This window comes from Anser anser (assembly GCF_964211835.1).
Source record: "Anser anser genome assembly, contig: HAP1_SCAFFOLD_329, whole genome shotgun sequence".
Lineage (NCBI taxonomy): Eukaryota > Metazoa > Chordata > Aves > Anseriformes > Anatidae > Anser > Anser anser.
This window is the reverse complement of record NW_028153853.1, coordinates 22,624-49,887: the sequence shown is the minus strand read 5'-3', so window position 1 is coordinate 49,887 and position 27,264 is coordinate 22,624. Positions and strand designations below refer to the sequence as shown.

General features: G+C 50.5%; 2 protein-coding genes, 1 long non-coding RNA gene and 1 pseudogene across 6 annotated transcripts; 3 read left to right on the top strand and 1 right to left on the bottom strand.

The window, feature by feature from the left end:
• The first annotated feature begins 2,000 nt into the window (after positions 1–2,000).
• LOC310891336 (alpha-1B-glycoprotein-like) lies at positions 2,001–12,715 on the top strand. 3 transcript variants are annotated; one of them, XM_083853599.1, is made up of 16 exons: positions 2,001–2,086; positions 2,171–2,209; positions 2,380–2,676; positions 3,193–3,492; positions 3,909–4,010; positions 4,260–5,487; positions 5,916–6,008; positions 6,214–6,375; positions 6,505–6,706; positions 7,729–7,886; positions 7,967–8,162; positions 8,303–9,218; positions 9,753–9,794; positions 10,568–10,864; positions 11,230–11,571; positions 12,168–12,715. In XM_083853599.1, the coding sequence occupies exons 1-6, from the start codon at positions 2,056–2,058 to the stop codon at positions 4,286–4,288; spliced, it is 798 nt and encodes a 265-aa protein (XP_083709725.1). In that variant the 5' UTR covers positions 2,001–2,055; the 3' UTR covers positions 4,289–5,487; positions 5,916–6,008; positions 6,214–6,375; positions 6,505–6,706; positions 7,729–7,886; positions 7,967–8,162; positions 8,303–9,218; positions 9,753–9,794; positions 10,568–10,864; positions 11,230–11,571; positions 12,168–12,715. The 3 variants fall into 3 exon arrangements, with proteins under 3 accessions (XP_083709725.1, XP_083709726.1, XP_083709724.1); XM_083853600.1 differs by lacking the exon at positions 2,171–2,209 and having other exon boundaries at positions 2,048–2,086; XM_083853598.1 differs by lacking the exons at positions 2,001–2,086; positions 2,171–2,209; positions 2,380–2,676; ... (4 more) ...; positions 6,214–6,375; positions 6,505–6,706 and having other exon boundaries at positions 7,473–7,886; positions 8,303–8,472; positions 9,051–9,218.
• LOC310891337 lies at positions 9,801–10,332 on the top strand. Its single transcript, XR_014577520.1, has 2 exons — positions 9,801–9,993; positions 10,091–10,332. It is a non-coding gene; the product is annotated as an uncharacterized lncRNA (long non-coding RNA).
• Positions 12,716–14,417: 1,702 nt separating the features above from the next.
• Positions 14,418–19,213, top strand: LOC310891326 (olfactory receptor 14C36-like). Its single transcript, XM_083853588.1, has 2 exons — positions 14,418–17,103; positions 18,053–19,213. The coding sequence occupies exon 2, from the start codon at positions 18,076–18,078 to the stop codon at positions 19,033–19,035; it is 960 nt and encodes a 319-aa protein (XP_083709714.1). The 5' UTR covers positions 14,418–17,103; positions 18,053–18,075; the 3' UTR covers positions 19,036–19,213.
• Positions 19,214–23,808: 4,595 nt separating this feature from the next.
• Positions 23,809–25,033, bottom strand: LOC310891333 (olfactory receptor 14C36-like; annotated as a pseudogene). Its single transcript has one exon. The product of its transcript is annotated as an olfactory receptor 14C36-like (transcript).
• Between the last annotated feature and the right edge of the window lie 2,231 nt (positions 25,034–27,264).

Below are 27,264 nucleotides of genomic sequence, written 5' to 3'. Positions count from 1 at the left end.
GGTATAATGAGACCTCTGAGGGAGCAAAGGCTCGTTGTCAGACCCTAAACCTCATCTCAGGGCCCCAAAGCATCACGGTAGGGTCCACACCCCCATTTTTTGGGATCAGAGCTTTGGTTTGGGATTTCAAAGCTTTCCATTGCGCACCCACAGCTGCATTTTGAGGGCCCCGACCCTCATTTTTCGGACTCAAAACCTTCTTTTAGGTTCCAGCCCCCACCTTAATGGTCCAAGCATCCAAAGTTTGGGGGTCTGTGTTGGGGTGACGTGGCAAGGGGTTGGCAGCGAGGGGCAACCCCAGGATGAAGGATAAGTGGGAGGTGGTGGGCAATCTCCTTTGCACCACCTGTGCTTAGTTTTTTAATTCCTTCTTCCTCTTTCCTTTGCTTATTGAACATTTCAAATCTTGACCCATAACTTTTGTCAGTTCTGCTCTTCCTAGTCTCTTTTCTCATGGCAAGCATTGCGTGGGGCTTAGCTGCCAGCCAGGGTCAGCCCACCACCGCTCCTCAGACTCTTCTGTAATCCTTGCAGCTGGCCAGAAACCCCAGATATTGATTTCTGTAAGCTTTTATTTGATTCAGTTATCCTTCAGCTCATCCTAGCCTGAAGCCCAGCTCACCTCTTCCTTTCTCCTCTCTTAGGACCCATGAGAACTTGCCTTCTCAAACCCTTACAGACTCCAGCAGCCCCATTTCTGTAAATTCAAGATACTGCTTCCTAGTGCTGATATCAGTCAATTGCTTGGCAATCATCAAATCACTTTAACAGAAGAAATAATCTCATCCAACATATGTTGTATGTAGCTAAAAGATAAGTTGATTTTTGTAGATATTTTTTTCCAAAGGAAGCCTCAGCATCACATGAATTTTCTTCAGATTCGTTGCAGTTGATACATAATTATTTTTTTTTTCAATTAAACCAGCAACCAAAAATCACCTCTCGTTTCCCAAACCAAGGCCTTTCAACCTGTAATTAAAAATAATCCTCCTAGTTTGATGTCGTTTCTGCCTCTAGGACTTACTGGAGTCCAGCGGCTGACTGTGGCAGCTGTGTTGCTCTTCAGCAGACCTGGGCAGGCTGAAATCAATTTGGGCAATTGATTTGCTTTTTTCAGCTTGAATTTGAATGAATCCCCTTGCACCATTAAGGATTAGGAACTCAAACATCAAAAAAGGGTGCTAAGGCCTGGTTTTGAAAGAACGAGTGCCTTCAGTGCAGAGGTTGCTTAAGAGGGTGGTCACTGAGTGAAGGTTTTTAGAAGCCACGTTAGTCTTTGTGATAAAAATTTGTCCCTGGGCTGGTCCTGGGCAGACACGTGATGACACCTGAAGATGGGACATCTTGTTCATTGCCTAAAGCGGTAATATTTTAGGCCATTTGAGGTTATAGTTTAGGCATTTGGGGCTAGTGACCCATGCTGGCTTAGTAGCCCTCACAAATTCAACATCTGCACGTACCTGGGGATACGAGTCTGCATTGAGAAACATGGAATCAAGTAGCAGAGTGTGTAGAAGAAACTGAGCAATACAGATGGCTGAATTTGTCTGAGTGATGGTGTGTAGAGGTAGATGAACACAAAGCTGCCGGTGGGTGGGTAAATGGGTAGATGGATGGTGGAGAAAGAATGGTTGCTCATTAGGATGTTAAATTTCTGGTGGTCATCCTATGGAGAGGGAGAAAACCTTGCACTGGCCAGGTGGAGTAGCTAGGAGAACAGATAGCCAAGCCCAGAACCCACCTCTGGATGGGATTGGCATCCACCCCGAGGGAAATTTTCACAAAACACAAGAAATGGAGGATCAGGATCATAACCTGCAGTTGCCATGCCCTCTCCAGTGTCTATGAAGGGACTGTGGCATAGTGCACTTGGTTTGCTCCGTGATCCATCCAGGCTTTCCATGCCACAGCAGCACAGCAGCGAACCATGAATATGTAGTGCTGGGGAGTGGCTGCCTTCTCAGCTGATTCCCCAAAGGGGCAGGACTTCATAGGGTCTGAAATATAAGCTGGCTGGACGCCCATCTTTTTTTCTCCAAGACGGTTTTGGTCACGATGATGCAATATTTTCTCGCACAGCTGCTGTGTAAGTGACTTATTTTCTTCCTTTTTTGCAGCCTCCTCTGTCTAGTCCTGTCATCTCAAAGCCTTCAATACGTGTCTCTTACAGCTTTCCTCCAGGTGCTCTCACTTGCTGTATCCTCTGCTGGTAAGAACAATTTTACCTGTTGTGAGATGCTCTCCAACTAAACCGACTCTTTGGCAATGAGGTGGAGTTGGATCGCATTTTGTGAAATGGAGAGGAAAGGGATGTCTCACTTTCCTTTTCCACTTTGAAAATTCCCTCCCATCCTCTAAATCCTTACTTTTCTTTCCCAGACCCTCTGCCAGTCCCTGTGCTCTCCACAGACCCCAGTTACGATGTCTACTACGAAGGGGAACGCGTTGCTTTCATATGCGTGGCTCCGACGATGAAGACTGTAGATGGATTTCGGTTCTTCAATCAAAGTGGGGACCAAGTCTACGCACTTGCTTCCTACTCTCACACAGTTGCCTGGTTCCAGCTCACAGCTGCAAAAGCATCTGCCATGCAGTACACGTGCATGTACTGGGTGAAGGATGCTGGACGAGAAATTCCTTCCAATAGGAGCCTTCCTCTTTCAATTAATGTTCAGGGTGCGTGGGTCTTGTGTCGTCTCTAGATGATGTTGCTTTGAGTCTCTGCCTTCTCACAAGCTCCTTTTATGCTCCTGGGTTTCTGTGAGCAGTCAGGAATAGGGTAGCCTAACAGCTCTGTCACCTCCAAGAGGTCTCATGGCACTGAGCCTCCCCAAGCCTTTCCTTAGGGTTTGGGGTGTATCACATGCCTTCCTCTTTGGTCATGTGAAAATACTTATTTTCTGCACTTTGGTGAATACAAAGAAACTGAGTTGCTCTGAATTCTTATCTCTGAGGTCTGTGGGTCTGTGCTTCTCTTCTCATAGTTCAAGACATGTAGAAAAAAGAGCGATGAATGACTCCCACAAGAGCTGATCTTTAGTAAAAGGTTCTGTAAATCCCAGTAATATTCCAAAGAATTAACTTGTCTACTCCCTTCGTCAAATCTGAAGTACGACATTGGAAAAAATAATGGGTTTTGTGCACAAATCCTCATGTCAATAGGTAGCAGGTTTCGTTTGCTCTTCCCCCCAGGTGCTCCAGTGGCCCCGGTTTTGTCCCTGGATCCTCAGCAGCCAGTCTACAGATACGGAAACAATGTCAAGCTCCTCTGCACCGTCCCCTTTTCTTCATTCTATATAAGGGAATTCCAGTACTATGGGGACTTTGGACTTGCGATCTCCATCCCAGTTGTGAAACTGCAAAACTACAGCTACAACCTGAGGATCACAGGAAGGGAGGTCTCCGGGTCTTACAGTTGTGCCTATTTTGTATTTAAGTCTGGACGTGCCGTTCGCTCCGAGAGCAGCCCCTGGGTCAACGTCTACGTGAAACGTGAGTTTTCCAACCCTTCCTCACTAAAACCTCTAATAACTGCTGACCTATCATCAGTTAATTTATTCTGCATGTGTTTGCCTATGAATTCATTCGTGAGTGTCATCTCCATCCCCTCCTGTTATATGACCATCCATCTCGCTACCTCAGTCTCTGTGTTCGGCACTAAACGAGCTTATTGCCATATCTGCCCACGCTCTTATCAACAAAAAATATGAGAAATACTGGGGAAAAAAATCTCAGTGAAAAGAGTCTCATCGCCTTACATGGCTTTTCTGATGAGACCATGGCTTTCTAGGACCTCCTTCTAGACCTTCTTTCTTTTATCCTCCATCCCTCCGAGATGTGGGTAGCTATAGATGGGCTTGCTCGTTGTAAGAGTCATCATGGCAAAGTCACCACTGGTTCCTCCCCAGGCCAGATAATCGGCTGGGTTCGAGAGATCCTTGTTGGTGGCTCGTTCTTTACCATCAATGGCCTCATCTTTTTCTTCTCCCACCGCCTCAAGAAGAAAAGAGGTAAATATTTAATTTTTATTGCACCACACTACTTCTTATGATCCTGGGACTTCATTTTCTTTGCCAAAAAAAAAAATCCTTCATTTTGACTGTTACTTCAGCTTCCTTTTCGGGGAGGGTGTTCTGGACAGAGCTTGAACAGGATCACTTCTCACCCTCCTCTCTTATTTGAACCCCAAACTGATTTCCCTTAGAGGTCCAAGAATAAAGAGAAGCAATTTTTGATGCTGTTACTTCCCTCATTTGCAGATCTGGAAGAAGGATTCCGGATGGACTAACAAGATGAATTAGAAGAAGAACCCTTAGAGGTTTTGCTCTATTTTGCCAAGGCAATCCATTCCGTTGGGCCCTGCCTGATTCCTCATTGTCTGCCTCAGTGTCCCCAAGAGACAGAAGCAGTGAACTGGAAGTACTTTGGCTACTCCTTTCCTCTGTGCACAACCCCGTGCCTTGCGTCTTACCAATTAAAGCTGGATGTTGTGTTTAGGTCTTGCGGGTTTCATGGGAAGGTGTGTCTTTCCATCCTCCTTCCTGAAGTGTGTGTATTTGTGTTTGCTTGTGCACAGCCTCGGGATCATGGCAGAGGAGGTCTCTGGGTCTTAGGGTTGTGACTATTTCACATTTCAGTCTAGACGTGCTGTTGGCTCAGAGAAGAGCCTCAGGGTTGATTTGTGCGTCTGCTCTATCTCACACCTAACCCACAATGCTCCCATTAAACCTGTTTTTTTGCTTGCCTCTGAAATTCAGCCTCATTTCTGATTTTTCACAGCACCTCCTCTGTGGATGAGCGTGGTGTTAACCAGGCCTGCCCCATAGGGCTGAGTTTCCCTTCCTATACAAGAAGACAGAAGGCACTGTGCCCTGGGCATTGCCTTGCTGCTTTGACCTCAGTCATCGCTCACAAGGATGCAGTCGGCTGTTGCTTCTTCCAGGCAACCCAGTGGCACCTTCTCGAGGTCTTCTTAGCCCCAGGAGGTGATCAGGGAGTCCTTTTGGCCAAGACGAGGAGGAGCAGGGCATTTCTGTGTGAATACTTAAGGTTTGCCTACACAAAGTCAAGTGAGCCAGTCTTGCACGTGAGAACCCCAAACTCCTTGAGGAGCAGCGCATCTTAACCCATGGGTCCAGCTGGCAAAGGAACGATTTGGATATGGAAGAGCTGTTTCTTTTCCACCTTATTTCAGGAGGGCTTCAGGAAAAGGGTAGCTATGAGACCCCAGGCTTCCTTCCACTCCACACCAGGCTTCAAAGACACGGTGGCCGAAGGAAGATTTTTCTTCAGCGTCTCCCACTGCCATAGCTGCAAAGCAAGGCAAGACAGAACCTTCCCGCAAGGACCTGCTGAAGTTACTGCGAAGGCAGCAGTCAGTTTGCCCTGCGCTTGGAGTCACTCTGACCATCCGTCCTGATTTCACTTGGGATCGGGTTAATTTTCCTCCCAGTAGCTGGAACAGTGCTTGGGGTCTAGCATCGGTCGGTGAGTGGTGAGCAATTGCACTGTGCATCACTTGCTTCGTATATTCCTTTATCATTATTATTTTTCCCCTTCCTTTCTGCCCTTTTAAACTGTCTTTATCTCAAACCATGAGCTATTACTTTTTTTTTTTTTCCTTTCTTTCTTTTGTTTTCTGTTCTGTCCCCCATCCCTCTGTGATGGGAGGGAAGTGAGCAAACGGCTGTGAGGTGCTGAGCTGCTTGCTGGGTTAAACCACAACACTAGTCCTTAAAAAGTTCTGTCTTTTTAGATAGAAAGCAGAGTTTAGATAGAAGCAAAGTATCACTGCTTCTATCTCTTTCCTGACAGCCTCGGCTAGCTAGAGACTTAGCACGTCCCATCTGTGTTACTGGACAATCCCCCGTTCTTATTTTTATTTTATTATTTTTTATTTTAAACCATTCCTGCAGCTGGGGAAGGCGAAGCTGGGATTTAACCCTGTGATGTCCTCTGAGCTAAGCCTTGGGAAACACAAGTGTTAGACAGCAGCAGCCTGGAGTCCGGTGAGTTCTCATCTTCCTCTGTGTTTGTATGTGTTGGGGAGATGATGATATGGGGGAGATGGCGATGTTATGGGGGAGGTGACGATGATGTTATGGGGGAGATGACGATGCTATCAGCTCAGACACAACATGCTGCTACACACTAAAACTCTGCTTGATTTCGAATCTCCCTCTTTACAAATGCTACCTATTTTTGGCCTTCCAGCTATCCCAGTGTGCAGTGGAACGCTGCACGGCGTGAGGAAGCAACGTCCTAGCTGCTGCTTGAGGTTGTCGGGGGCCCACGTTTCTTGCATCTCCTTGTCAAGCTTTCTCTCTTCCAAGGTGGACCCTGCTCATCTCTCCCCAGCTGTTATTTTTTTGTCAGGTGGTGTTTTTAGACTGCTGAGTCCTACCCCCGCCTCCTCACAGCACTCTGGAGAGGGGTTATAACCCGTGTGAATTATCAGAAAGGCTTATTGCAATGAACTGGCTGAATTGTTATGTGATAAAACAGAGTCTGCATGCACAAAGGAGCCCAGAGGAACCGTTGCAGGGGAAGGAACCCATGGGGGGACCCAGGCTGGAGCGGTTTGCTCCTGACGGATGGACTCCATGGGAAGAAGAGCCCCCACAGGATCAGCTCGGGAAGGAGGCATCCCCTGGGAGGGATCCCACATTGGAGGCGATGATGACGTGCTTTGCGCTGACCATGGCAGGTGATGAAGTGTTCTGTGCTAACCACAACCCCAATTCCCCGTTCCCTTGTGCCACTCGGGGTGAAGAAGTGGAAGTGGGTGCTGGGGAAGTGGGGAGGGTGTTTTCAGTTTGCTTTTACTTTCACATTGCTCCATTCTGTTGCAATAAGTTACACTGATCTCCCTATGCTGAGTCTGTTTTGCCCATAATGATGATTGTTGAGTGATGTTCCTGTTCTTATCTCAACCCTTGAGCCCTTTTTCATTGTATTTCCCCCCCCTTCCCCTTTGAGGAGTGAGAGAAGGGTTGTGGTGGCATTTGGCTGCCTGTCGGTGTGAAACCACAGCAGAAGGTGCAGAAGAGCTGTTCCCTTGACCTTACAGTAACAGCAAGATTTTCTTGCTTGTGTCCTAGAGGTCTGACCTCAACTCGAGGACTGTGAGTGTTAGTCACAAGTAGCTCTGTCTTTGAGGAACTGGAATTAACCTATCTGGTTTCAAGCTTTCAATGCAGATTAAAAAAAAAAAAAAAGTTGTGCAAGAGCTTGTTGTGCAGCTAGGGACTGGCACAGGATGGGGTTGTGGGACTTTTGTGGGACTTAGAGCTGATTTCTTATCTCTTGTCCACCCTGAGAAAAAACAGAAGTCGCAGTGCAAGAAAACTTCTGGTTTTCATTACCGCTGTTTTTCTTCTGTGTTTTTTTTAAAGTATGAGAGCGCTGGAATTTGTGCTGATGCAAGCAACACAACAGCTTGTTTTCTGTCAGCGAATTAATGAGTCATACAGGGGAGAGAGTTCTATATCAAGGCAGCTCCTGCAAGCTGAGTTTACCCTTCCCTCAAATGTGTGATCCAGTATGCGTGCACCAAGTAATCCCATGGACAGGGATTTCTGCTCTGATCCCTGGTGAACAAGTCTATCTTCCTATGAATTGTATGCCTAACTTCCTTCCCAGGCCTTTCTGCACTCTCTGAACACAGAGAAAATGGACCATCTCACTGTGCACACTCTCTCCTTCTGATTTGTCATTTTCTGATCTAAGGAGAACAAAAAGTGGATGGGCTGTGGACATTTGGACCTGTACCTGCAGATTCAGCATCACACAGCCAAAGGATGGTGGACCACACACGTGCACCAACACCATAATCAATGGGCTCGGAGCAGTCTGGTCCGTGAAGAGCAAAGCCATCAGGATTAAAGGTAAGCTACGCAACAGTAGGGCTCTCTCTCCACTGTCCTGGACAGCTCTGTTCTTCCATCACACCTCCCTCTATCCACAGGTACTTTCCTCCAGGTCGCAGGCCTTCCATTACCCTGAATTTAATGAAGCACAATGACAGCAGCATTCATTTTTCTTGAAAAACCTTGTTTTGAGGTCACCAGGCTCAGTTCTCTCTACAGATGCTTTTCAAGACCTAGATACGTGTCATTGAAACCTAAATGGTTAAAAGAGGAAGGAAGAATGGAACCCTAAAGGTATATATTTGCTTTTTTTTCACCATCCAGTCCCACACTTGGTCTGAACATTTCATCTGGAGCCACAGGGGAGGGCTACCACCTCTTCTTCCTCTTACACAGCTCCTGTAAACAAGGCAGTGAATGTTTCACTTCTGCAGGGAAGATCCTGAGGCCACCATCGCAGCCGAGGTCACCTCGCTGGAGATGAGCGCTCAACACTAATGATCCAGTGCCGTAGGAAAATGACACAGGGAACTGTACTCGTGACTACAGAGGAGATAAGTGGAGGTGCAGTGGATTTGGTCCTTCCTCAGCGGTGTTGTGAAAGGTAACTTCCAGCTTTTCCCCTCAAGGGCCTCCTTTTGCTTTCTCGGGAGCGGATACTACCCCGACAGTGATAAGCGAAGGCCACCCCTTACATCCCACCTGCGTTCCCATAAAATGCTTCCCATTGTGGAAAACAAATGGTCAAGACCATCGCCGTGTTTCATCCCTGCTACTGTCTCCCCAGTGGAGGATAATTTCAATCACCTTCCTCATCCTCAGGGTCTTCCTAAGCCAACATTCACAGACTGGTTGAAGTTTGAAGGGAACTCTGGAGGTCATTTTGTCCACCCCCCTGCACGGAACAAGAGCAAAGGATCTTGCTCCTCTTGCTCCTCTTGTCACCCATCATGAGGAAGATGTCCAAGGCAGGAGAGAATGGATAAAAGCCACCTTCTCTCCCCCAACTTAAGGTGTGGATGAGATAGGCTGTGGTTCATTGGGCAAAGAGACTGCCCAAAGGGCATGTAGGGAGAAATGTCATCTGAAAACATGATGACAACACACAGAGAAACACAGAATTAGGGTGTAGTTCCCTCACAATTCTCGAATGTGGTTCGTGGCTTCCATTTATTTCTGCAGCACTTCCTCTTCCTCCCCCCGTGAGCCCCGGGCTCAAGTCAGACCGATGGAGAGAGCAGCACGGAGCAACCAGACAGCGCATCCCGCTCCCGGGCAGTCCGGCTCAGAGCCCTCGGTACCCCCTGGACCGCAGTGACATGATTGCCCCCCGCCTTGTGATGTTCCTCAGTGAGTCCCCATGTCCCGGCTTTGCCTCCTCTCCTCTCCTCTCCTCTCCTCTCCTCTCCTCTCCTCTCCTCTCCTCTCCTCTCCTCTCCTCTCCTCTCCTCTCCTCTCCTCTCCTCTCCTCTCCTCTCCTCTCCTCTCCTCTCCTCTCCTCTCCTCTCCTCTCCTCTCCTCTCCTCTCCTCTCCTCTCCTCTCCTCTCCTCTCCTCTCCTCTCCTCTCCTCTCCTCTCCTCTCCTCTCCTCTCCTCTCCTCTCCTCTCCTCTCCTCTCCTCTCCTCTCCTCTCCTCTCCTCTCCTCTCCTCTCCTCTCCTCTCCTCTCCTCTCCTCTCCTCTCCTCTCCTCTCCTCTCCTCTCCTCTCCTCTCCTCTCCTCTCTTCCTTCTCACTCCTATACTTTATCCCTTCCCTTCCCTTCCCTTCCCTTCCCTTCCCTTCCCTTCCTTTCCCCTCCCCTCCCCTATTAGATGCCCTCACCATGTAATCCTCGTTTCCCCCTTCACTCTCACACTCAGTCCTTCTCCCCTCTTCTCTTCCAGCCACCGTGCATCTCCTGCCCTGCCAGATGGTCTCCGAGGAAGGTAACTCCTCTGGGGTCTCCTTAAACAGGGGCTGAGCTGCTGGGGGCACGGCTGGATTTGGGGTCCCACAGGTGTGACTGTCTGGGAGACCCTCAGCCTCATTCCCCCTCCCCATAACAACCCAGTGGTGAAATTGGGTGCTGGGGATTTTTCGTTATCTCACTTTGTTGAGGTCCTGCCTCGTGTCAACACACTGGTGGTGAGTGGAAACCCCTTGAGACCCAACCCCTTCCCGGCCCTCTCCTTCCCACACCTGCTCCTCCTATTTTGGGTGTGGGTCAATGGTATTTTTGTAGGGTTTGCAGCTGGGGGCAGGTAGGGAGGTGGAGACCAAACGTGTTTTCCCAGTGGCTGCTGTGGAGGAGCATCAGCGACGGGTTTTACCCTTCACCCTTAGCCTTTTCAACCCCCCTTCCCCATTTCCTATTTTCATAAATTACCAAGTTGCAGCAAAAAAAAATAAAATTGCTTGAAAGCACATTAAGGACATTTCTGCCGGCATGGCAAAGCTGCCCAGGGTGTGGAAAGGGTTTTTGCAGTCTCCTTTCTTTCATCACTTCCCGCAGCGGGACGCAACCTTGTGCTGAATCACAAGGAGATAAAATGAGTCATAGCCCAGAGACATTTCTGCTTTACGAGGTCCCCTCTGTGCTTTATTGTATTCCTTGAAATGAAAGCCAGTTTCTTTTATTTGCGTGGAGTTAGTCCCTTCTGCCTCTGCTCCTTGCACCTCACCTCCGTCCCCCCTGCCTGTCTCCCTCTCTATCCCCCAGCCGCAGTCCCTGCCCCGACCCTCTGGGTGCTGCAGGGACAGAAGGAATATTTCTTTGGAGACGCTGTCACGCTGGTGTGCACCACTCCCCCCAGCATCACTGGGAAGCTGACGTACCAAATTTTTGGCGAGGCTGGCTGGGCAGTTTCAGGATTTAGCTCGACGAATAACTACACGTTTGAGTTCGTCCTCTCCCGAATGCAACACAGGGGGCCGCATTTCTGCAGCTATTCCCTCAAGCAAGGTTGGAAGCAGCTCATATCCCCAGCCAGTGAAAAACTGGTGATCAAGATTGGAGGTGAGCTGTGTGATTTCTTTATCTTTCTCTCTGCTTTCTCCCTCCTCTCTGAGAACTATTCAGATGCCCAAACGTGGGTGTCAGCTATCGCCCCGCAATGTGACAACTCACCTGGAAATCAGGATTGGTGGGCTTTGTGGTTTAACCCAGCCCATCCCCAAAATCAGTAGGATTTCTGGGTGGAGGATTTATCTTTCTGGGACCAGCATGGTCTGGAAGGTGGCTGCCACTGGCGCTCTTCTCATGTCGTGGCAGGAAGCCTACAATCCCAAGCTTTGCTGCATGCAGTGGGAAGGCAAACAACTGGAGATCCGTTCGTGCTGTCCTTATTGCTACGTCTCCATTTATTCCTCCCCTTTTCTCAGACCACCTTCCCCAGCCCCTGCTGATGGTGGAGTCCCCGCTGGGAGAGGTGATGGCAGGAGATCTCCTGAGCATCATCTGTAAGGCCCCTGGAGACGCCACTGTACGGAGGTTTCACTTCTACAGGGATGGCCAAGAGGTCCTCCCTACGACAGAAGGCTCTGAGGACAATGCAGCAGATCACGGGGGCAATTTAAGGACTTCCATGGTCCTCCAGCTCCCACGTGCTGGTCCCCAACAGAGTGGAAACTTTACCTGCAAGTATGAGGAAAAAAAGCCTGAGAGGTGGATCCCGTCCTTCACAAGCCAAGCCGTGTCTATCAGTATAAATGCCCAAAAGAAAGGTGAGCTGGCCATCCATCCACCCACCTAACAATCTGTCAGTCCATCCACCACCAACCCATCCATCCACCCATCCAGTAACCAGCCCATTAAACCATCCCTCTCTCCATCTGTCCATCCGTCTGTCCCTCCCTCTCTCCATTTTTTCCTGAAACGATTCCATTCCAGTCCCTGTACATTCCTCCCCAAACTAGCTGATTTTTGCACCGGGCAGCTGCTCTATCTATCCGATCACCATCCTTCTGTCCATGACTCAGCCCACCCAGTCTTGCACCCACCTCTCCCTCCCTCTCAGCCCTTCCATCACCCCAACCACCCCAAACAAGTATCGAGCATCCCTCTGTCCACCTTTATGGCTCAGCAGCCTCTCCTTGGCCTCCCGAGCCATTGTTCCCAAATTTCTCAGTGCCTCCTGCAGAGCCAAGCAAGCGGGGAAAGTCTTTGGGTGTTCAGCACTCAGGACCTGAGCAGAATGCCTGGAGACGGAGGGGTGGGGAAAGGGAAAGAGAGATGGTGGCGGAACGATGCTCACAGCCTTCCCTCCGTCAGCACGCATGAACTGTGTCTACATCTCCTAACCTGTCCCACCCTCTTGCAGGGAAGAGCTGCTTCCTTCTTCTACGGCTCCTGGTTGTGGGCGGCTGCTTCCTTACCATCAACAGCCTCATCCTCCTCTTCTTCTGGGCCCGGGGGAGAACCAAAGGTACACCCTGAGCTGAGGGGGGAATCGCCCCACCTTTGGGCTCCCCACCACCCACCTCGCTCCTTCCCGCAGACGCCTCGTTCCTGTCTGGAGCCAGCCCTGCCGGGATCTCCCAGCTGCACGCCAGATCCCCACACACCCTTCAGGAGGAGAATAAGTATGAGGAACACTAATGAGAGGAAGATGCTGTGGGCGATTCCACCCCCTAAAGACCGCTCCCTGCTGAAGACGCATCCCAAAAGACTGGTGTGCAGCCAAACAGGTGCTCACCTGTGGGAAAACAAAGCAAGAAACGGTTCCTGGGAGGATGAAAGAAGTAGAAAGGGGTCATTTCACGTGGTAGAGGGGAGGGAGGAGACATGGACGTTGTCGGGAAGGGTGATTGTGAAAGAGAAAATGAAGAAAGACCAGAAATAAAAATGGAAATTGTGAGGAAAAAGAAAGGAGTGAGAAAGGGTGAGAAATGAAATGAAGAGAAAAACAGTGTGAGTGAAAAATGAAAGCATGGACAGAGGCTGAGACAGAGTGAGAGAGGGATGGGGAAGGAGAGGGATGCCAGGAGCATCCAGGAGGCCACAACAGTGGGAAAAGCAGGTTGGAGAGGCGAAGGAGAAGAAAAAAGGTGGAACAAGAGTCCCCAAATCAGAACGAGCCCTTGTGTATGTCATTAACTGGATGGCCACCACTGTCACCTCGCCTGGTTGTCCCGGTGTGTTAGGGATGTTAGGGCATCCAGGGAGGGGTGGGAGAGCCGCTGCAGGTGGAGTGGGTTACTGGGGGCTCTGGTGTTTGGGCTTTTGGAGGGGAATGTCCCATAGCCCATATACGTGGGAGCTGTGGGGCTGCAACAGGAGGATGCTGGAAATGCAGAGACTGAGTGCATGACATAGGGGTGGGCTTTGGGGTCACATGAGGTTGTAGAGATGGTATGGGGACTGTAAGGGTGGGATAAGGGGGGGGGGTCTGCAAAAATGGTATATGAAGTACAAGAAGGACACGGGGTGGGCTGTGGTGATGGGATATCAGAGCTATGGGGACATATGTCTGGGAGATGAGGTACAAGGGTGCCCGTGGTATATGGTGCTGTGGGAATGGGATTTGGGGCACTTGCCTGGGAACATGTGAAAATGTGGAGGTGGCATTTGAGCACCTGGGGGTGGCGTACAGGGAACTGGGGGGATATTGGGGTGGGACGTTAAGGAGTGAGTGGTGGATATTTGGGGCATGTGCAGGGCTATGGGATATGGCATGGATATAAGCACTGGATATAAGGGGAATGCAGGGATGTGGGGAAGCTGCGTGATCAATATGGGAACCTGAGCAGATGGGGGCGCGCTAGGAAATCTGGATATGCACGGCAGTAAGGACAGGGGGCTTTGGGGATATGGCAGGCTGCTGGGGAGGGATATGGGGGCAAGGGAAGGAGATGGCGACCCTGCCGATGGGATACAGAGCGACTTTGGGGCCATATGAGGCTGTGGGATATGAGGATGGAGGAACCGCTCTCTCCTGTCCTCCGCGGCCTTATCTCCACCTCACAGCCTTCCTTCCCCTCCAGCCTGTTTCTGCCATGCCCTCAGCCCCCGGCAGCCAGCATTGGATGAGAAAGAACCGATATAGGGGAGGGAGCGTGCTGCCCGTAACCCTTGGGTTTTGTGCATTTATCCCAAACCCATCACTTGGCTTTGGCAGTTTCTCTCCTCCCTCCCTTCCTTTCTCCCTCTTGGGAAGATGGAAAGGGAGAATCAGGAGCCTGATCCGAGGCTATGGAGCAGAGGGCTTCCCATGTCTCTCGAACCCCTGAACCTCTGGGCAGGGACTGGGGGAGCAGAGTCCCGCGCACTGGGACCACACGATGAAACTGAACAGGTACAGCTCTACGGGGACTGACAATAAGTGGCTCATGGAGTCGCCGAGCCTCTCTCCATCGTATTTGAAAAGTCCTGGTAGTCAGATGAGTCTCTGGTGACTGGAAAAAAAGGAAACATCGCTCCTGTTTTTAAAAAGGGTAGAAAGGAGGACCTGGGGAACTACAGACCGGTGAGCCTCGCCTCTGTGCCTGGCAAGATCATGGAAAAATCCTCCTGGAAGCAATGCCGAGGCACATGCAGGTTAAAGAGGTGATCCGAGACAGCCAGCATGGTTCTTTCAGCCAGCTGCCAGCAGTCCCGGGGGCCTACGCTGCCAAAAAGCAGCCTTTCAGTGGCCCACCACAAGACAAAACCCCATCCAAAAGCCAAGCAGAAGAGCTGGGTCAAGTGAAGGCTGCGAAACCTCAGAGGAACAAAGAAGGACAAGGAGCAGTGAGAGGCCCCCGTGAAGAGCCAGAAACAGCGCAAGAGAAGCTCCTGTATCCATGGGGAGTCCCAGTCCTGCTGAGAACACCCGTAATAGCCCTGCTATCTTCATCGAGCTCTGAGGACAGCATATCCGAGGATGCCAGTGAGACGACAGCCGGACTTCAACCACTGAGTTCAAAATCAAGAAGACTGCAGAAGTTAGAGGCTGAGAAGTTCTGGCCAGTTCTACAAGAACCTCCAGAGATGATGGCGTTGGCATCTAATTCTGAGGCCAGCAGTCCCGAGGAGCCCAGCACCACCTCTGTGTTGGTGGCAGTGGCACACAAGGGGGCCAGGTCCAAGCAGTATCAACCACCAAAGACCAGACCAGGGCTGTCTACTCGTGGCCATGGCCACACTGACCAGGGCTCGTAGAGCTCCATCTGAGCTGGCAAAAGAGGTGCATGATCAACATCTGCATCAGTCTTGGGGGCTCAAGCCTTGTAGGAAAGCAGAGTTATGGGGACAGTGGGGACTCTCCAAAGAGCTCTTAGTTTTGAGCCATGTCTTGGTTCACTTGCCACCCTTGGCACCCTCCATCACTAGCTGCAAGTTACTCAGTTTCCTATGAGGATTTTGGGTAGGCCTGGCAGAGCTTAGGAGCAAAACCCTGCTGGGTCTGGTGAGGGGGTAAATAGACGGAGAGAAGTGGTGGCCCTGTCTCAGTGTTGCGGCCTGAAACCATCCTTGGGGTCTGCATGTGCGCAAAGAGCTCCCAAAACTACCGTGTTGTTTGAGAAGACTCTTGTTTTACAGAAATCCATCTGGCATTGGAACACAAGGAGCTTTGGAAAGAAAGGGATGGAAATTAGTGGAGATGCTACGAAAGGCTGTGGAGTTTTCATTTATTCACAATGCTCTTTCATTGGAATAAGTTTTCCAGCTGGGCTGTTCCTCTGAAATCATCCCAAACTGCTGCTGGAAGCGGGGCCATATCAGGGGCCTTCCCCTGGGACGTTTTACATCTGAGGGACCTTTTCTGTGGCCTCCATTGACCACCACTGTCTGGGTGCGACCTTCAAGCCAACTCCTTATCCACCGAATAGCCCACCCTTCAAATCCATATCTTTCCAATTAGGAGATCAGGATGTCATGTGGGACCATGTCAAAGGCCTTACAGAAGTCCAGGTAGATGACATCAGTCAGTTTTCCTTTGTCAGCTGATGCAGTCACTCCATCATAGAAGGCCACCACATTGGTCAGGCATGATATGCCTTGGTGAAACCGTGCTGGCTGTCTCAGATCACCTCTTTGTCCTGCATGTGCCTTGGCATTGCTTCCAGGAGGATCTGTTCCATGATCTTGCCGGGCACAGAGGCGAGGCTCACCGGTCTGTAGTTCCCCAGGTCCTCCTTTCTACCTTTTTTTTTTTTCAAAATGTGAGTGATGTTTCCCTTTTTCCACCTCAAGAGGAATCACACCTGGGAAATTCAGGCGTCATGGCGTAGCAACACTTGAGTTCATGGAGCTGGGCAAATGACCCATGTTCATTTCTGTTATTGTGGCTTCAGTGTCTGGCTCATGTGCAGGCTCTGTGTGGAAGCTGACCCGTACTAAGCGACCTACTCTGACACCAGAGCTGGCCCTGCTTTGTGTCACAGGTTGCACTGGAGACCCTTGAGGCTCCCTTCCATCCTGAATACTCCTATGAGTCCATGACTTACATATCATGCATTAAAAGAAAGAGATATATACCTGGATATCCTGATGGAGAAAGCAAAGAGAAAGAAGAGAAAGCCTTAGCTCTCCTTAGGGTGCAAGACTCCATTTGGTCAGATGAGCGTCAGACTAGTGTGAACATAAAGAAGAAAGCAGGGATTCACTTGTCCTAAAGGTGGCCATCTGGTGTTTGACAAGGGAACTCCTCAACAGCCTCCAAGAGGATGCCAGCCCTCATACTTTACAGCCTGCAGCTACCTGTGCATGGCTTGGACTACAGCTGGTGCCTCTGAATCGCCTGGTACTGGTGGCTCATCAGCAGATCACTCCTGCCTTCCGGTTCCATGAACTGGAGGTGCCCATGCTGTCCGTGCCTGAACTGAGGCAAGAGGAATCCCACCTCCTGGGGGGTTGTGGGGTGCATGGGAGGGCGCTGAGTCCCCTTCCAGCCCCAGGACTATAAAGTCAGGGTGAGATGCCTCAACTGACTCAGCTGAATCCCCTCCCTCCCTGTCACCGGCTGGGTGTCCTGTCTGTGATGTGACAAAGAAAGGTGATGGCTTCAAGGATGCAAGAGGGGCAGAGCAAGTGATGCCTTGGGCTGAGCCTCTGCTGCTGAGCTGGGCTGGGCTCCTGGGACACAGGGAGCTTGTGGCAAGCGAGCAGAGCTGCAGAGAGACAGCTCTGCCCAGGAGCAGCTCACTAATAGGGCTGGGGGCTCTGCCTGCAGGGGACAAGGAGAGAGGAGAACACAGAGAGAGGTTGGAGGCAGCGTAGGGTGGGAGGACAACTGCCAGCTCACTGCAGGAGGAATCTTCCCCAGCCTTCACATGGTAAGTCTCTGGCTGCAGGGTCGTGTAGGTGAGTGTAGAGGACCTATGCTGCCTGCCAGGCTCAGCACTCATCCTGCCCGGAGAGCTGCCCAGGGTGTGTGGGTAGAAGCTGTGGGTGAAAGGAGCCCCCCAGCAGGGCAGGATCCTTCTGCTGTATGGGGGCTGCTGCATGGCACAGGCTGCTCATAGCTCCTCATCACAACCGGGACTTTTCCCAAGGGGCTTTTCAAGAGCAAGGTTAGAGAAAGGGCTTGAAAAGGAAAGAGTTGGTACTGTGAGTTTCCTACTCGTGGCTGGGTGGGCAGTGGCAGAGGGGAATTTATTTCTTCATTCTGCAGACACCATTTCCTGTTAGGACTTGTCTGAGATGCTCCCCGGTCCCTGTAGACATGAAGAAGCCCCCCAGGCAGTGCCCTGATGCCAGGAGGTGTCTGCAGGGCAGAGCTGAGCATAGAGTGAGTGGGGTCAGTGAGCACGGATCCCTCCGCTCTCAGTAGTGTTTGCTGGCTTTTCAGGGTAAGAGATGAGCATGATTGCTATATGTCTCACGACACATGCGATTGCTCTACATCTCTACCTTCTGAGATGGGGAGGGATCTGTGAAAAGCAATCTCACCCAGACTGCTTTCTGCCATCCCTGTTCTAGTGCTGACATTGATAAGCACTTCTGTGTTAAGGGTAACTTAATCTGACAAACACCAAAATCAGGACTGATCCCTTCCCACACCATCCCCAAGAAGCCCCTGCTGTAGAGCGGGGCTGACTCCTTGGGACCTGGCAGGCAGAGGCCAGCACAATCTGCCTGCAAAAGGAAAACCTGTAGCCAGATGGCTGATGGAAAGATCCTGGAAAGGGAAAAGGGTATGTGTGTAACTGGTGGAGCAATGAATTTGCATTTGCTCAGAGAGATCTCTCCTAATTTGTTATTGTTTTTTTTCTCCTTCGACAGAGCACCATACCCACAGGCAGCAGATGCCCAACAGCAGCTCCATCACCGAGTTCCTCCTGCTGGCATTCGCAGACACGCGGGAGCTGCAGCTCCTGCACTTCGGGCTCTTCCTGGGCATCTACCTGGCTGCCCTCCTGGGCAACGGCCTCATCCTCACTGCCGTAGCCTGCGACCACCGCCTCCACACCCCCATGTACTTCTTCCTCCTCAACCTCACCCTCCTTGACCTGGGCTTCATCTCCACCACTCTCCCCAAATCCATGGTCAACTCCCTGAGAGACACCAGGGCCATCTCCTACTGGGGATGTGATGCCCAGCTCTTTCTCTTTCTCTTCTTCACTGGAGGGGAATGTTCCCTCCTCACCATCATGGCCTACGACCGCTACGTGGCCATCTTCAAGCCTCTGCACTACGGGACCCTCCTGGGCAGCAGAGCCTGTGCCACCATGGCAGCAGCTGCCTGGGGCAGTGGGGTTCTCAATGCTCTCCTGCACACTGCCAATACGTTTTCTCTTCCTCTCTGCCAAGGCAATGCTGTGGACCAGTTCTTCTGTGAAATCCCCCAGATCCTCAAACTCTCCTGCTCAGACTCCTACCTCAGAGAAGTCGGGCTTATTGTGGTTGGCGCCTCTTTTGCTTTGGCATGTTTTGTTTTCATTGTGCTGTCCTATGTGCAGATCTTCAGGGCCGTGCTGAGGATCCCCTCTCAGCAGGGCCGGCACAAAGCCTTTTCCACGTGCCTCCCTCACCTGGTTGTTGTCACCCTCTTTATCAGCACTGCAGTGTTTACCAACCTGAAGCCCCCCTCCATCTCCTCCCCATCCCTGGATCTGGTGATGGCAGTTCTGTACTCGGTGGTGCCTCCAGCACTGAATCCCCTCATCTACAGCATGAGGAACCAGGAGATCAAAGATGCACTGAAAATGTTGTTCCGTCAGTTGTCTTTCACCAGCGATAAGCTTCCCAACTCTCTTCATAAGTGATTTCCATCTCATTGTGTAATCTGTGATAATCATATTTGTTCAGGAATGTCCTAATTCACTCCACTTCTCCAGAGGCGTGAACCAGACCATGGTCTCTGTGAGCAAGAAGCCTTTCTACAAGTATCTAGAACAAGGGTACAGCCACCCTCCTGTGTCCCATCTCTGTAATAAAAGTGGATTTCCTCTCTGCTGGTGTCTAGAGGTTGGGCTCTTCTCACAAAGTTCAGGTCAAGAACATGCTGAACAAGTGTTCCTTGTGATGCCCTGCCACCCTGCTTGGGCTCTGCATGGGCTCAGGGGAGGAGGGCAAGGGGTGATGCGTTGGGAAATGAGCCTGGACTGAGCCTTCACATGTGGGTGCCCAGTGCCCCTGGAGATGAATGATCCAAAGGGATCTGCTTGGATCTGTCCCCCTATGACTTTGGGGCATCACTGCCCCCTTGCTCTGCAGAGCAGCTCCACTGGCTTGCAGGGAGCACTGGGAGGGTCAGGAATGGCTGGCCAGGCCAGCACAGACATAGAAACCTGGGAAAATCATAGAATCATGGCATTATTAAGGTTGGAAAAGACCTCTAAGGTCAAGTGTAACCATTAACCGAGCACTGCCAAGTCTACAAAAGGCTGTTTGGGGGCAGAGATATCCAGGAAAAAGAGCGAAGGAGCAGCTTTGTTGCTTCCAGGGGGCAACAAAAGAGCAAAAGCAACCCTCTGGGCCTGGCCATTCGATCAGCCCTTGATCCACCTCATTTGCCACTTATACTCAGTCTATACTTTGTCACCTTGTCAAGAACATGGTATGGGGGAGAGGCTCACTGTGCCCCAGATCCTCCAGCTTGTTTAAATGTCCCCTAATGGAGGATGGAGGGAAAGGATCTCTCCTCCCAGGAGCTGGGCGGTCAGGGCTTGGTTTGTCTTGCTAAAACCCATCACGGCTTTACTCAGCATCAGACACCTACACTTTGCCTGCCTGGCATCACTGCCTCCAGTTTTCTGCTCTGATGACTCCTTGGGGAGGCTTTCTCAGGAATGGGTCTCAGTGGAGCCCAGTAATTCTCCAAGAAACTTCACTGTTTGCTTCTGGCTTCACCTTCTTCATCACTTTGTGCAATCACCTCTCAGCACTGGAGGTTCATGGACTCAGCACCAAATCAGAGAATCGTCACAGAATGGTTTGGGTTGGAAGGGACCTAAACGTTCCACCCCCCTACAAACAAACAAACAAAAACCAAAAAAAAACCCAACACCTTTAATTTTAAGGGTATTTAAAAACCATTTTTCAGTTCATAGATGAAACGATAGCAGCACTCTCCTATTGACATTGATCCAGGTTGTCTCCTAAGGAGGTCTGGGCAGGCAGAAAAAGCAGTCTTCTGAGGCCAGACACTGTAAGGACAACCTGACCCACCATTTCTCTAATTGCCCACCTGGTCTTTTCCTTACCATCCCTTTTCCTTACACCAGGCTTCTCCACTGAAGTCTGCAGCTGGATGTTACGGCTCCTTTGCACCAGCTGCCGGCTGCTTTCCTCAGACAATTGGCTGCACACAGGCCCAGAAGGGTTTCTCTTCCTTGCAAGCAAAGTTAAACATGATGCAAAAGAGTAAAGAACTCTCCTCAACTGTGTGCTAAGCCCAAGCAGCATCTAATGAGGTTCACCTTCCACAGGGGATGTCTGTACAAGAACAGATTAGGCAGAGAGATAGGAAAGGATATCTCTTTAATGCTCTGATTAAAGATAACTCATTGTTCTCCTCTCTTTTTAATTACACGAGGGCCAGTGTTATAAATGGAAACAGTTTACCAGGAAGATGAGTTGGGATGGGGGGGGGGGGGGGGGGGTTGCTCAATGTTAATTTTGAACTGGAGACCTAAGATGGATTGAGACGTGGAGCCTGCCCAAAGGCATGGTACAATCACTGAGCAGGATATAGGAAAATTATACCAACACTCACATCTGGATGGACAGGACAGGTGTGTGTTATCAGAGTCATGTCCAGGTGCCCATCCAACAGAGTCTACAATAATTTGTGAAGCTGGCATACACACAGTATGATTTTCAACCCAACATCCTATTGAAATGGTGTCCCCTGTTGTCCCTCTCAAAGATAGGATATATTGGTCTAGGTCTTCAGCTTTCAGAATCCATTCCCTTTTGTAGAAACTATTATTATTACGTATTGCTACTCTGGATAGATTTAAGGATCTAGCAGGATAGGTGTCAAATAACCTCTCTGTAACTTATCTGTAAGCTTCAACCCATGGCTACCGCATCACACATGAGTCTCACATCTTGCACATATTAATCCTGAATTTACAGGTGAGCCCCATATGTGCTGCTCGATTTCCCCATAAACATGTTACTCTAGGTGACTGAGTCAGGGTAAAGTTATACCACCAACCCATAAGGCCATCATGACATTGTTTTGTTGTGCAATTAGTTATGGTTATAGAGATTTGGCTTATTGTCTCATACTGAAGGTTGTTAATAAGCAGGCAGCCCACCTTCATATCATCACTTAGTGTTCTGATCAGTTGTGGCAATTGTTTGTGCTTATTCCATTCCCACCTATTTTGTGAGTATACTTCATTGCTGTTCATTACGAGGGTGACTAGGTTCAACTGACTGTAGGGCATAATGCCCATTTGTCCTGTATATCCCAGCAGTGCATGGTCCCCTGGGCTTTGTGTTGAAGATGGGTAGATCATAATGAACATAATTAACAGGATTGGGCGACGTTCCTTATTTGCTGTATCTGCAAGAAATAAAAGGAAATTGTTTTGGTGGGAAGCTCCAAACAGGCTACCCCTTTCATGATGCAGGATAAATCCATCTAGCATTGATTTTATGTTCTGCCCTCCACTCTCAATGGTGTACCAAGCCAGAGGTCCTTGTGGCTTATTCAAGGTCAATGTGGTCAATGGCTCAACGTCCAAGTGGAGATCAGTAATCAGTGGTGTTCATCAGCAGTTCGTATTGGGATCAGCGCTGTTGAACTACTTTGTCGACGACATGGACAGTGGGATCGACCCTCAGCAAGTTTGCGGATGTCACCATGCTGTGTGGTGCAGTCAGTACACTGGAGGGAAGGGATGCCATCCAGATGGGGCCATGCAAACCTCATGGAGTTCAACAAGTGCAAGCGCAAGATCCTGCAGTCAGGTTCGGGGCTAGAGGCTGTCCCTGATGTATTTTCTCAATCTGTTTCACAGCTCTAACTAGGGATGAAAGCCCTTTCTCCCATTCATTCCTCTTTCTTTCAATGCAGTTTAGCTAAAAGATGGAGGTTGTTTTGGAAAATTGTTCTTTATGTTGATAAAGCTATGTCTTTGATGGGATTGATACTCGTTGCAAAACCTCCATTAAAGCCCCACAGGCAATTGTAGGTGAATGTTTGTAACCGTGGGGAAATCTATTAAAAGTATACTGCACTCCTTCCCAAGTAAATGCAAAGCGGGGTTTATCGGTTCCTCCAAGAGGACCATAAAGGACAAATCTTTAATGTCTAGAACAGCCAACCACGAGCCTGTATAGTGGCAGTCGGGTTTGCGACATAGGGACCGCTACAGCGTCGGCATTGAGGCATCGGTAATCAATCATCTGTCGCCATCTACCGTCAGGTTTAACCAAGGGCTACCCTGGAGAATTGTATGAGGATGTGTTCTGAAAATAATTTGTCGAGACTCTTAAGTCCAGTAACAGTCGAAATTCCATGGCTGCAGAGGTCGGGGCCAGGGAAGAGCCTGGGCAGGGCTGGCTTGTCCCCCAGCACAGGCACGGAGCCCAGTGGGAGATGACCCCAGAGCAAAACTCACTGCCCAACCTGGGGTGAGCAGCCAGTGCTAGAAGTGGTTGGTGAGAAAGGCTAGGGGGTGACGAATGCCCTGGGACACCACCCTGGGCTCTGCCTATGCCACCAAGGCACTCTCCTCTCTGCTGTAACTGCATGTCTCAGCTCCCTTCCACGAGCCTTGGCTCTGCACCACAAAGCCGTTGAGGTGAGTCTTCATCCTGCACGGTGCCACAGCTCAGCTAGCTGTCATGTTTTCCTCTGCTGTGCACTTTACAGCCCAGGACAGACCCTCACCAGCTCCCTCACCTCCCTCCCCTCTCCCCAGACCAGACCAGACCAATTGTGGGCTGTGGTGTGAGTGCCCCAGGGCCACCGCATTACCCTCCACTGGCCACGTGTCCTGGATTTGCCTGGGATGGGGTTAATTTTCTGCATAGACATTCGTATCATGCTATGTTTTGGATTCGTGATGAAAAGTGTTGGTAACACACCGATGTTTTAGTTATTGCTTAGCAGTGCTTGCACTGAGTCAAGGAGTTTTCTGCCTCTTGTGATATCCTAACAGCAAGGGCTCCAGGGGTTTCACAAAAACCTGGGAAGGGACACAGCCAGGACAACTGAATCCAAATGGCCAAAGGCATATTCCATATCATGCAACATAGTGCTCAGCAATAAAAACCCAGGTAAAGAAGGAGGACAGGGGAACATTCAGAGAGGTGGCATTTGTCTTCCCAGGAAACCATTATGTGTGATGGAGCTTGCTTTTGTGGAAATGGCCAGACATCTACCTGCCGATGGAAAGTAGCAAATTAATTCATTATTCTGCTTTGCTTGCATGCATGGCTTTAGTTTTGCCAAGCAAACTGTCTTTATCCCTTTTTGGTCCTATTAGTTTTGGCACCAGCTTTGGAAGAAGAGCCCAGACCAATGCACACAAGAAAACCCATTTTACTACAGAGATGGTACAAAAAGTCAGGTCTGAGCCCATGTTAGACAGACTTTCCATGGCCTCCAGGTGCAAAAGAGCAGGTCCGTTCCTCAGATGTAGTGAGACAAATCCAATCATTTGTGTGGGAAAATGATAAGGAGAAATAACAACAGTAATGCAGTGAATAAACAAAGCTCTGGCCCAGTATGGTGTTTCCAGGAAATCCTTTCTAGAGAAGTGAAGCTTTAGTTCTTAAAAAAATGTCTGTCATCACTTTCTTAATGGCATTCTTGATCTGCTGGTTCCTCATGCTGTAGATGAGGGGGTTCAGTGCTGGAGGCACCACCGAGTACAGAAATGACACCACCAGATCCAGGGATGGGGAGGAGATGGAGGGGGGCTTCAGGTTTGCAAACACAACACTACTGATAAATAGGGAGACCACAGCCAGATGAGGGAGGCACGTGGAAAAGGCTTTGTGCCGGCCCTGCTGAGAGGGGATCCTCAGCACAGCCCTGAAGATCTGCACATAGGACAGCACAATGAAAACAAAACATGCCAAAGCAAAAGAGGCACTAACCACAACAAGCCTGACTTCTCTGAGGTAGGAGTCCAAGCAGGAGAGTTTGAGGATCTGGGGGATTTCGCAGAAAAATTGGTCCACAGCATTGCCATGGCAGAGAGGAAGAGAAAACGTATTGGCAGTGTGCAGGAGAGCATTGAGAACCCCACTGCCCCAGGCAGCTGCTGCCATGGTGGCACAGGCTCTGCTGCCCAGGAGGGTCCCGTAGTGCAGGGGCTGGCAGATGGCCACGTAGCGGTCGTAGGCCATGATGGTGAGGAGACAACACTCTGCTGTGATGAAGAAGGCAAAGAGAAAGAGCTGGGCAGCACATCCCCAGTAGGAGATGGCCCTGGTGTCTCTCAGAGAGAACTGGCCATGGCTTTGGGGAGAGTGGTGGAGATGAAGCCCAGGTCGATGAGGGCGAGGTTGAGGAGGAAGAAGTACATGGGGGTGTGGAGGCGGTGGTCGCAGGCTACGGCGGTGAGGATGAGGCCGTTGCCCAGGAGGGCAGCCAGGTAGATGCCCAGGAAGAGCCCGAAGTGCAGGAGCTGCAGCTCCCGCGTGTCTGCGAATGCCAGCAGGAGGAACTCGGTGATGGAGCTGCTGTTGGACATCTGCTGTCTCTGGGCCCAGGGCTCTTTCCAAGGAGGAAAAGACAGGGACAAGTTAGGACAGAAATCTCTGCTCACACCAAGCCATTTCTCTTTGACTCTCCCCTCGCACAGTTTTTTCTTCTTGGTAGGACCTTCTTGCAATTCCCTGGTTTGTGCTGGCCGAATGTGCCATGAGGAGCAGGGTCTCTGCCCGATGGCTCCCAAGGGGGCGGTTATGCTCTAACTCCGAGGGCACGTGGGAGCATGGGGGATGCAGGGGCCACAACTGATATTTAGTCTCTCCAGGAAAATCACACTGACCACAGGAAGGTTTGCCATCAATTGCCCACCCGAATCCAAGGAAACTCGGTTTCAGAGAGGATTTTTAGACAGACTGTATTTTATAAGGCCTTCCCTGTCCCCCTACATCTCACATGGGGTGTCTTCTCTGGAATCAGAAATCCTCAGCACTTCTGCTTCTCCCAGGTTGAACAGCCACAAGTACTGAGAGGCAAAAGCATTCGTGGTGCAGAGCGAGGCGAGCTGGTCTGTCCTTCGGTATGCCTCCCAGCTTCCCTCTGCTTGCTCCTCTTTGAGAAGAAGGGGGAACACACGCCTCTGTTACCCTGAGAGGAAAGCAGACGCTGCTGAGAGCTCTGATGGGATGAACTGCAGATCGTTGCCAGGACTGGCCAAGTCCCAGACGTCTGGGACACCTCATTGCCGTGGCCACATCTGCATGGGCAGTGCCCAACCTACCACCGCAACTCCCCACCCCAGCCCTGAGAGCACAAACAAGAGCAGCACAGGCAGCGGGAGGGAAAAGAGGAGACAAAGCGATGGGCTGGCCGAGAGAGGGGAGCAGGGAGGCTGCAGGCACTCAGGAAAGCCTCCCCCTTTGCCAGCTGCGCACACCTCCCAGCTGGTGGCATTGCAGGGCAGCCCCTCTCTGTCCCTTTGCTCTGCCGAAGGAAACGGGCACGTGTCAGGAGAGAGGCACCTCTGCTGTGCTGGAGCTGGGGCTTCTCCTGACCTGGAAGCCCTGGAAGTGAGAGCAGAGGCTTTGCTGGCTGGGAGAGGAGAGCAGGGGGCTGGCTCAGAGCAAGGGGGCTGCACTGCAGGAGGTGACAGGCAGCAGGTAAAATCCACCCTTCCCAGCAGTTCTGACACTAGTTCCTTCCCACTGCCCACCCATGCTGCTGGCTGGCGCTGTCCCTGCCAGGATCTGTTTCCCTGCCACCATCTCAGCTCCCTGTCCAAGCTCCCAGACCGCATCCTAAGTGCTGCATGCTCAGCTCTGCCCTGCAGGTACCTCCCCGGGACAGGGCACCGCACAGGGACGGCTTGGTGCTTGCAGGCACTAAACAGCAGGTCAGACCAGCCCTGATGAAACTGGGAAGGTGATGCTAGCATTATTTCCAGGTTGGTGGGTGGTGAAGGCGTTTCCTAATATTCTTTGTTGTCCTCATGATGGCGGTGTAAGAGCCTCAGCCCCTTTTCTAAACCTCACAGCTCTATTTTGGTTCCCATCAAGAGAAACAAGTGAAAACTGAAAGCACAGCTACAAGGGAAGCACAGAGTCAAGCAGGAAAGGCTGCCTCGATCATACTTACGAAAAGTCCTCTTGGAAATGTGCTGAGGGTGAGCTGAAGCTCTGAGCAGACCCGTAATCTATGGGAAGTGCAAATTTAGGGCATCCGTCTGTGCACTACATCCCTATTGCCCTGCAGCCAGAGACTTACCATATGAGTGGGTGTCAAGGTTCCTCCCACAATGAGCTCTAAATTGTATTCCAAGTTCAGAGAGCTTTTAATCTCTGGCTGTCTCCTCTCCCTTGGCCTCTGCAGACATTGCCAATCCACTCAAGACTTACTGGTTCAACGCCAGCACCAGAGACCGACACCTAGGGACAGGAAAGGGTCCCTTTGCACCTAGCTACACAAAGGCATCCCAGTTACTCAAGGCAATAAAACAGTCTCATCAGGGTCCCAACATAAATGTTTCCATGCAAATTGCAAATTTTCACGCCTCTTCAAGGATGTGCTTGGTGGAGTACCATGAGATAAAGCCCTGGAGGGAAGAGGCTCCTGAGAAAGCATCAACTGACATCATCTACCTGGAATGTCAAAGCATTTGACACTGTCCCTCACAATATCCTTGTCTCTAAATTGGAGAGACATGGATGTGATCTCAGTGGGCCACTGAGTGGGTAAGGAATTGGCTGAATTGCCGCACTCAAAGAGTTATAGTCAATGTCTCAGTGTCCGAGTGGAGATCAGTAATTAGTGGTGTTCTGTTCTGGGCCCCCAATATAAGAAGGACTTGGACCTGATGGACTGGATCCAGAGGAGG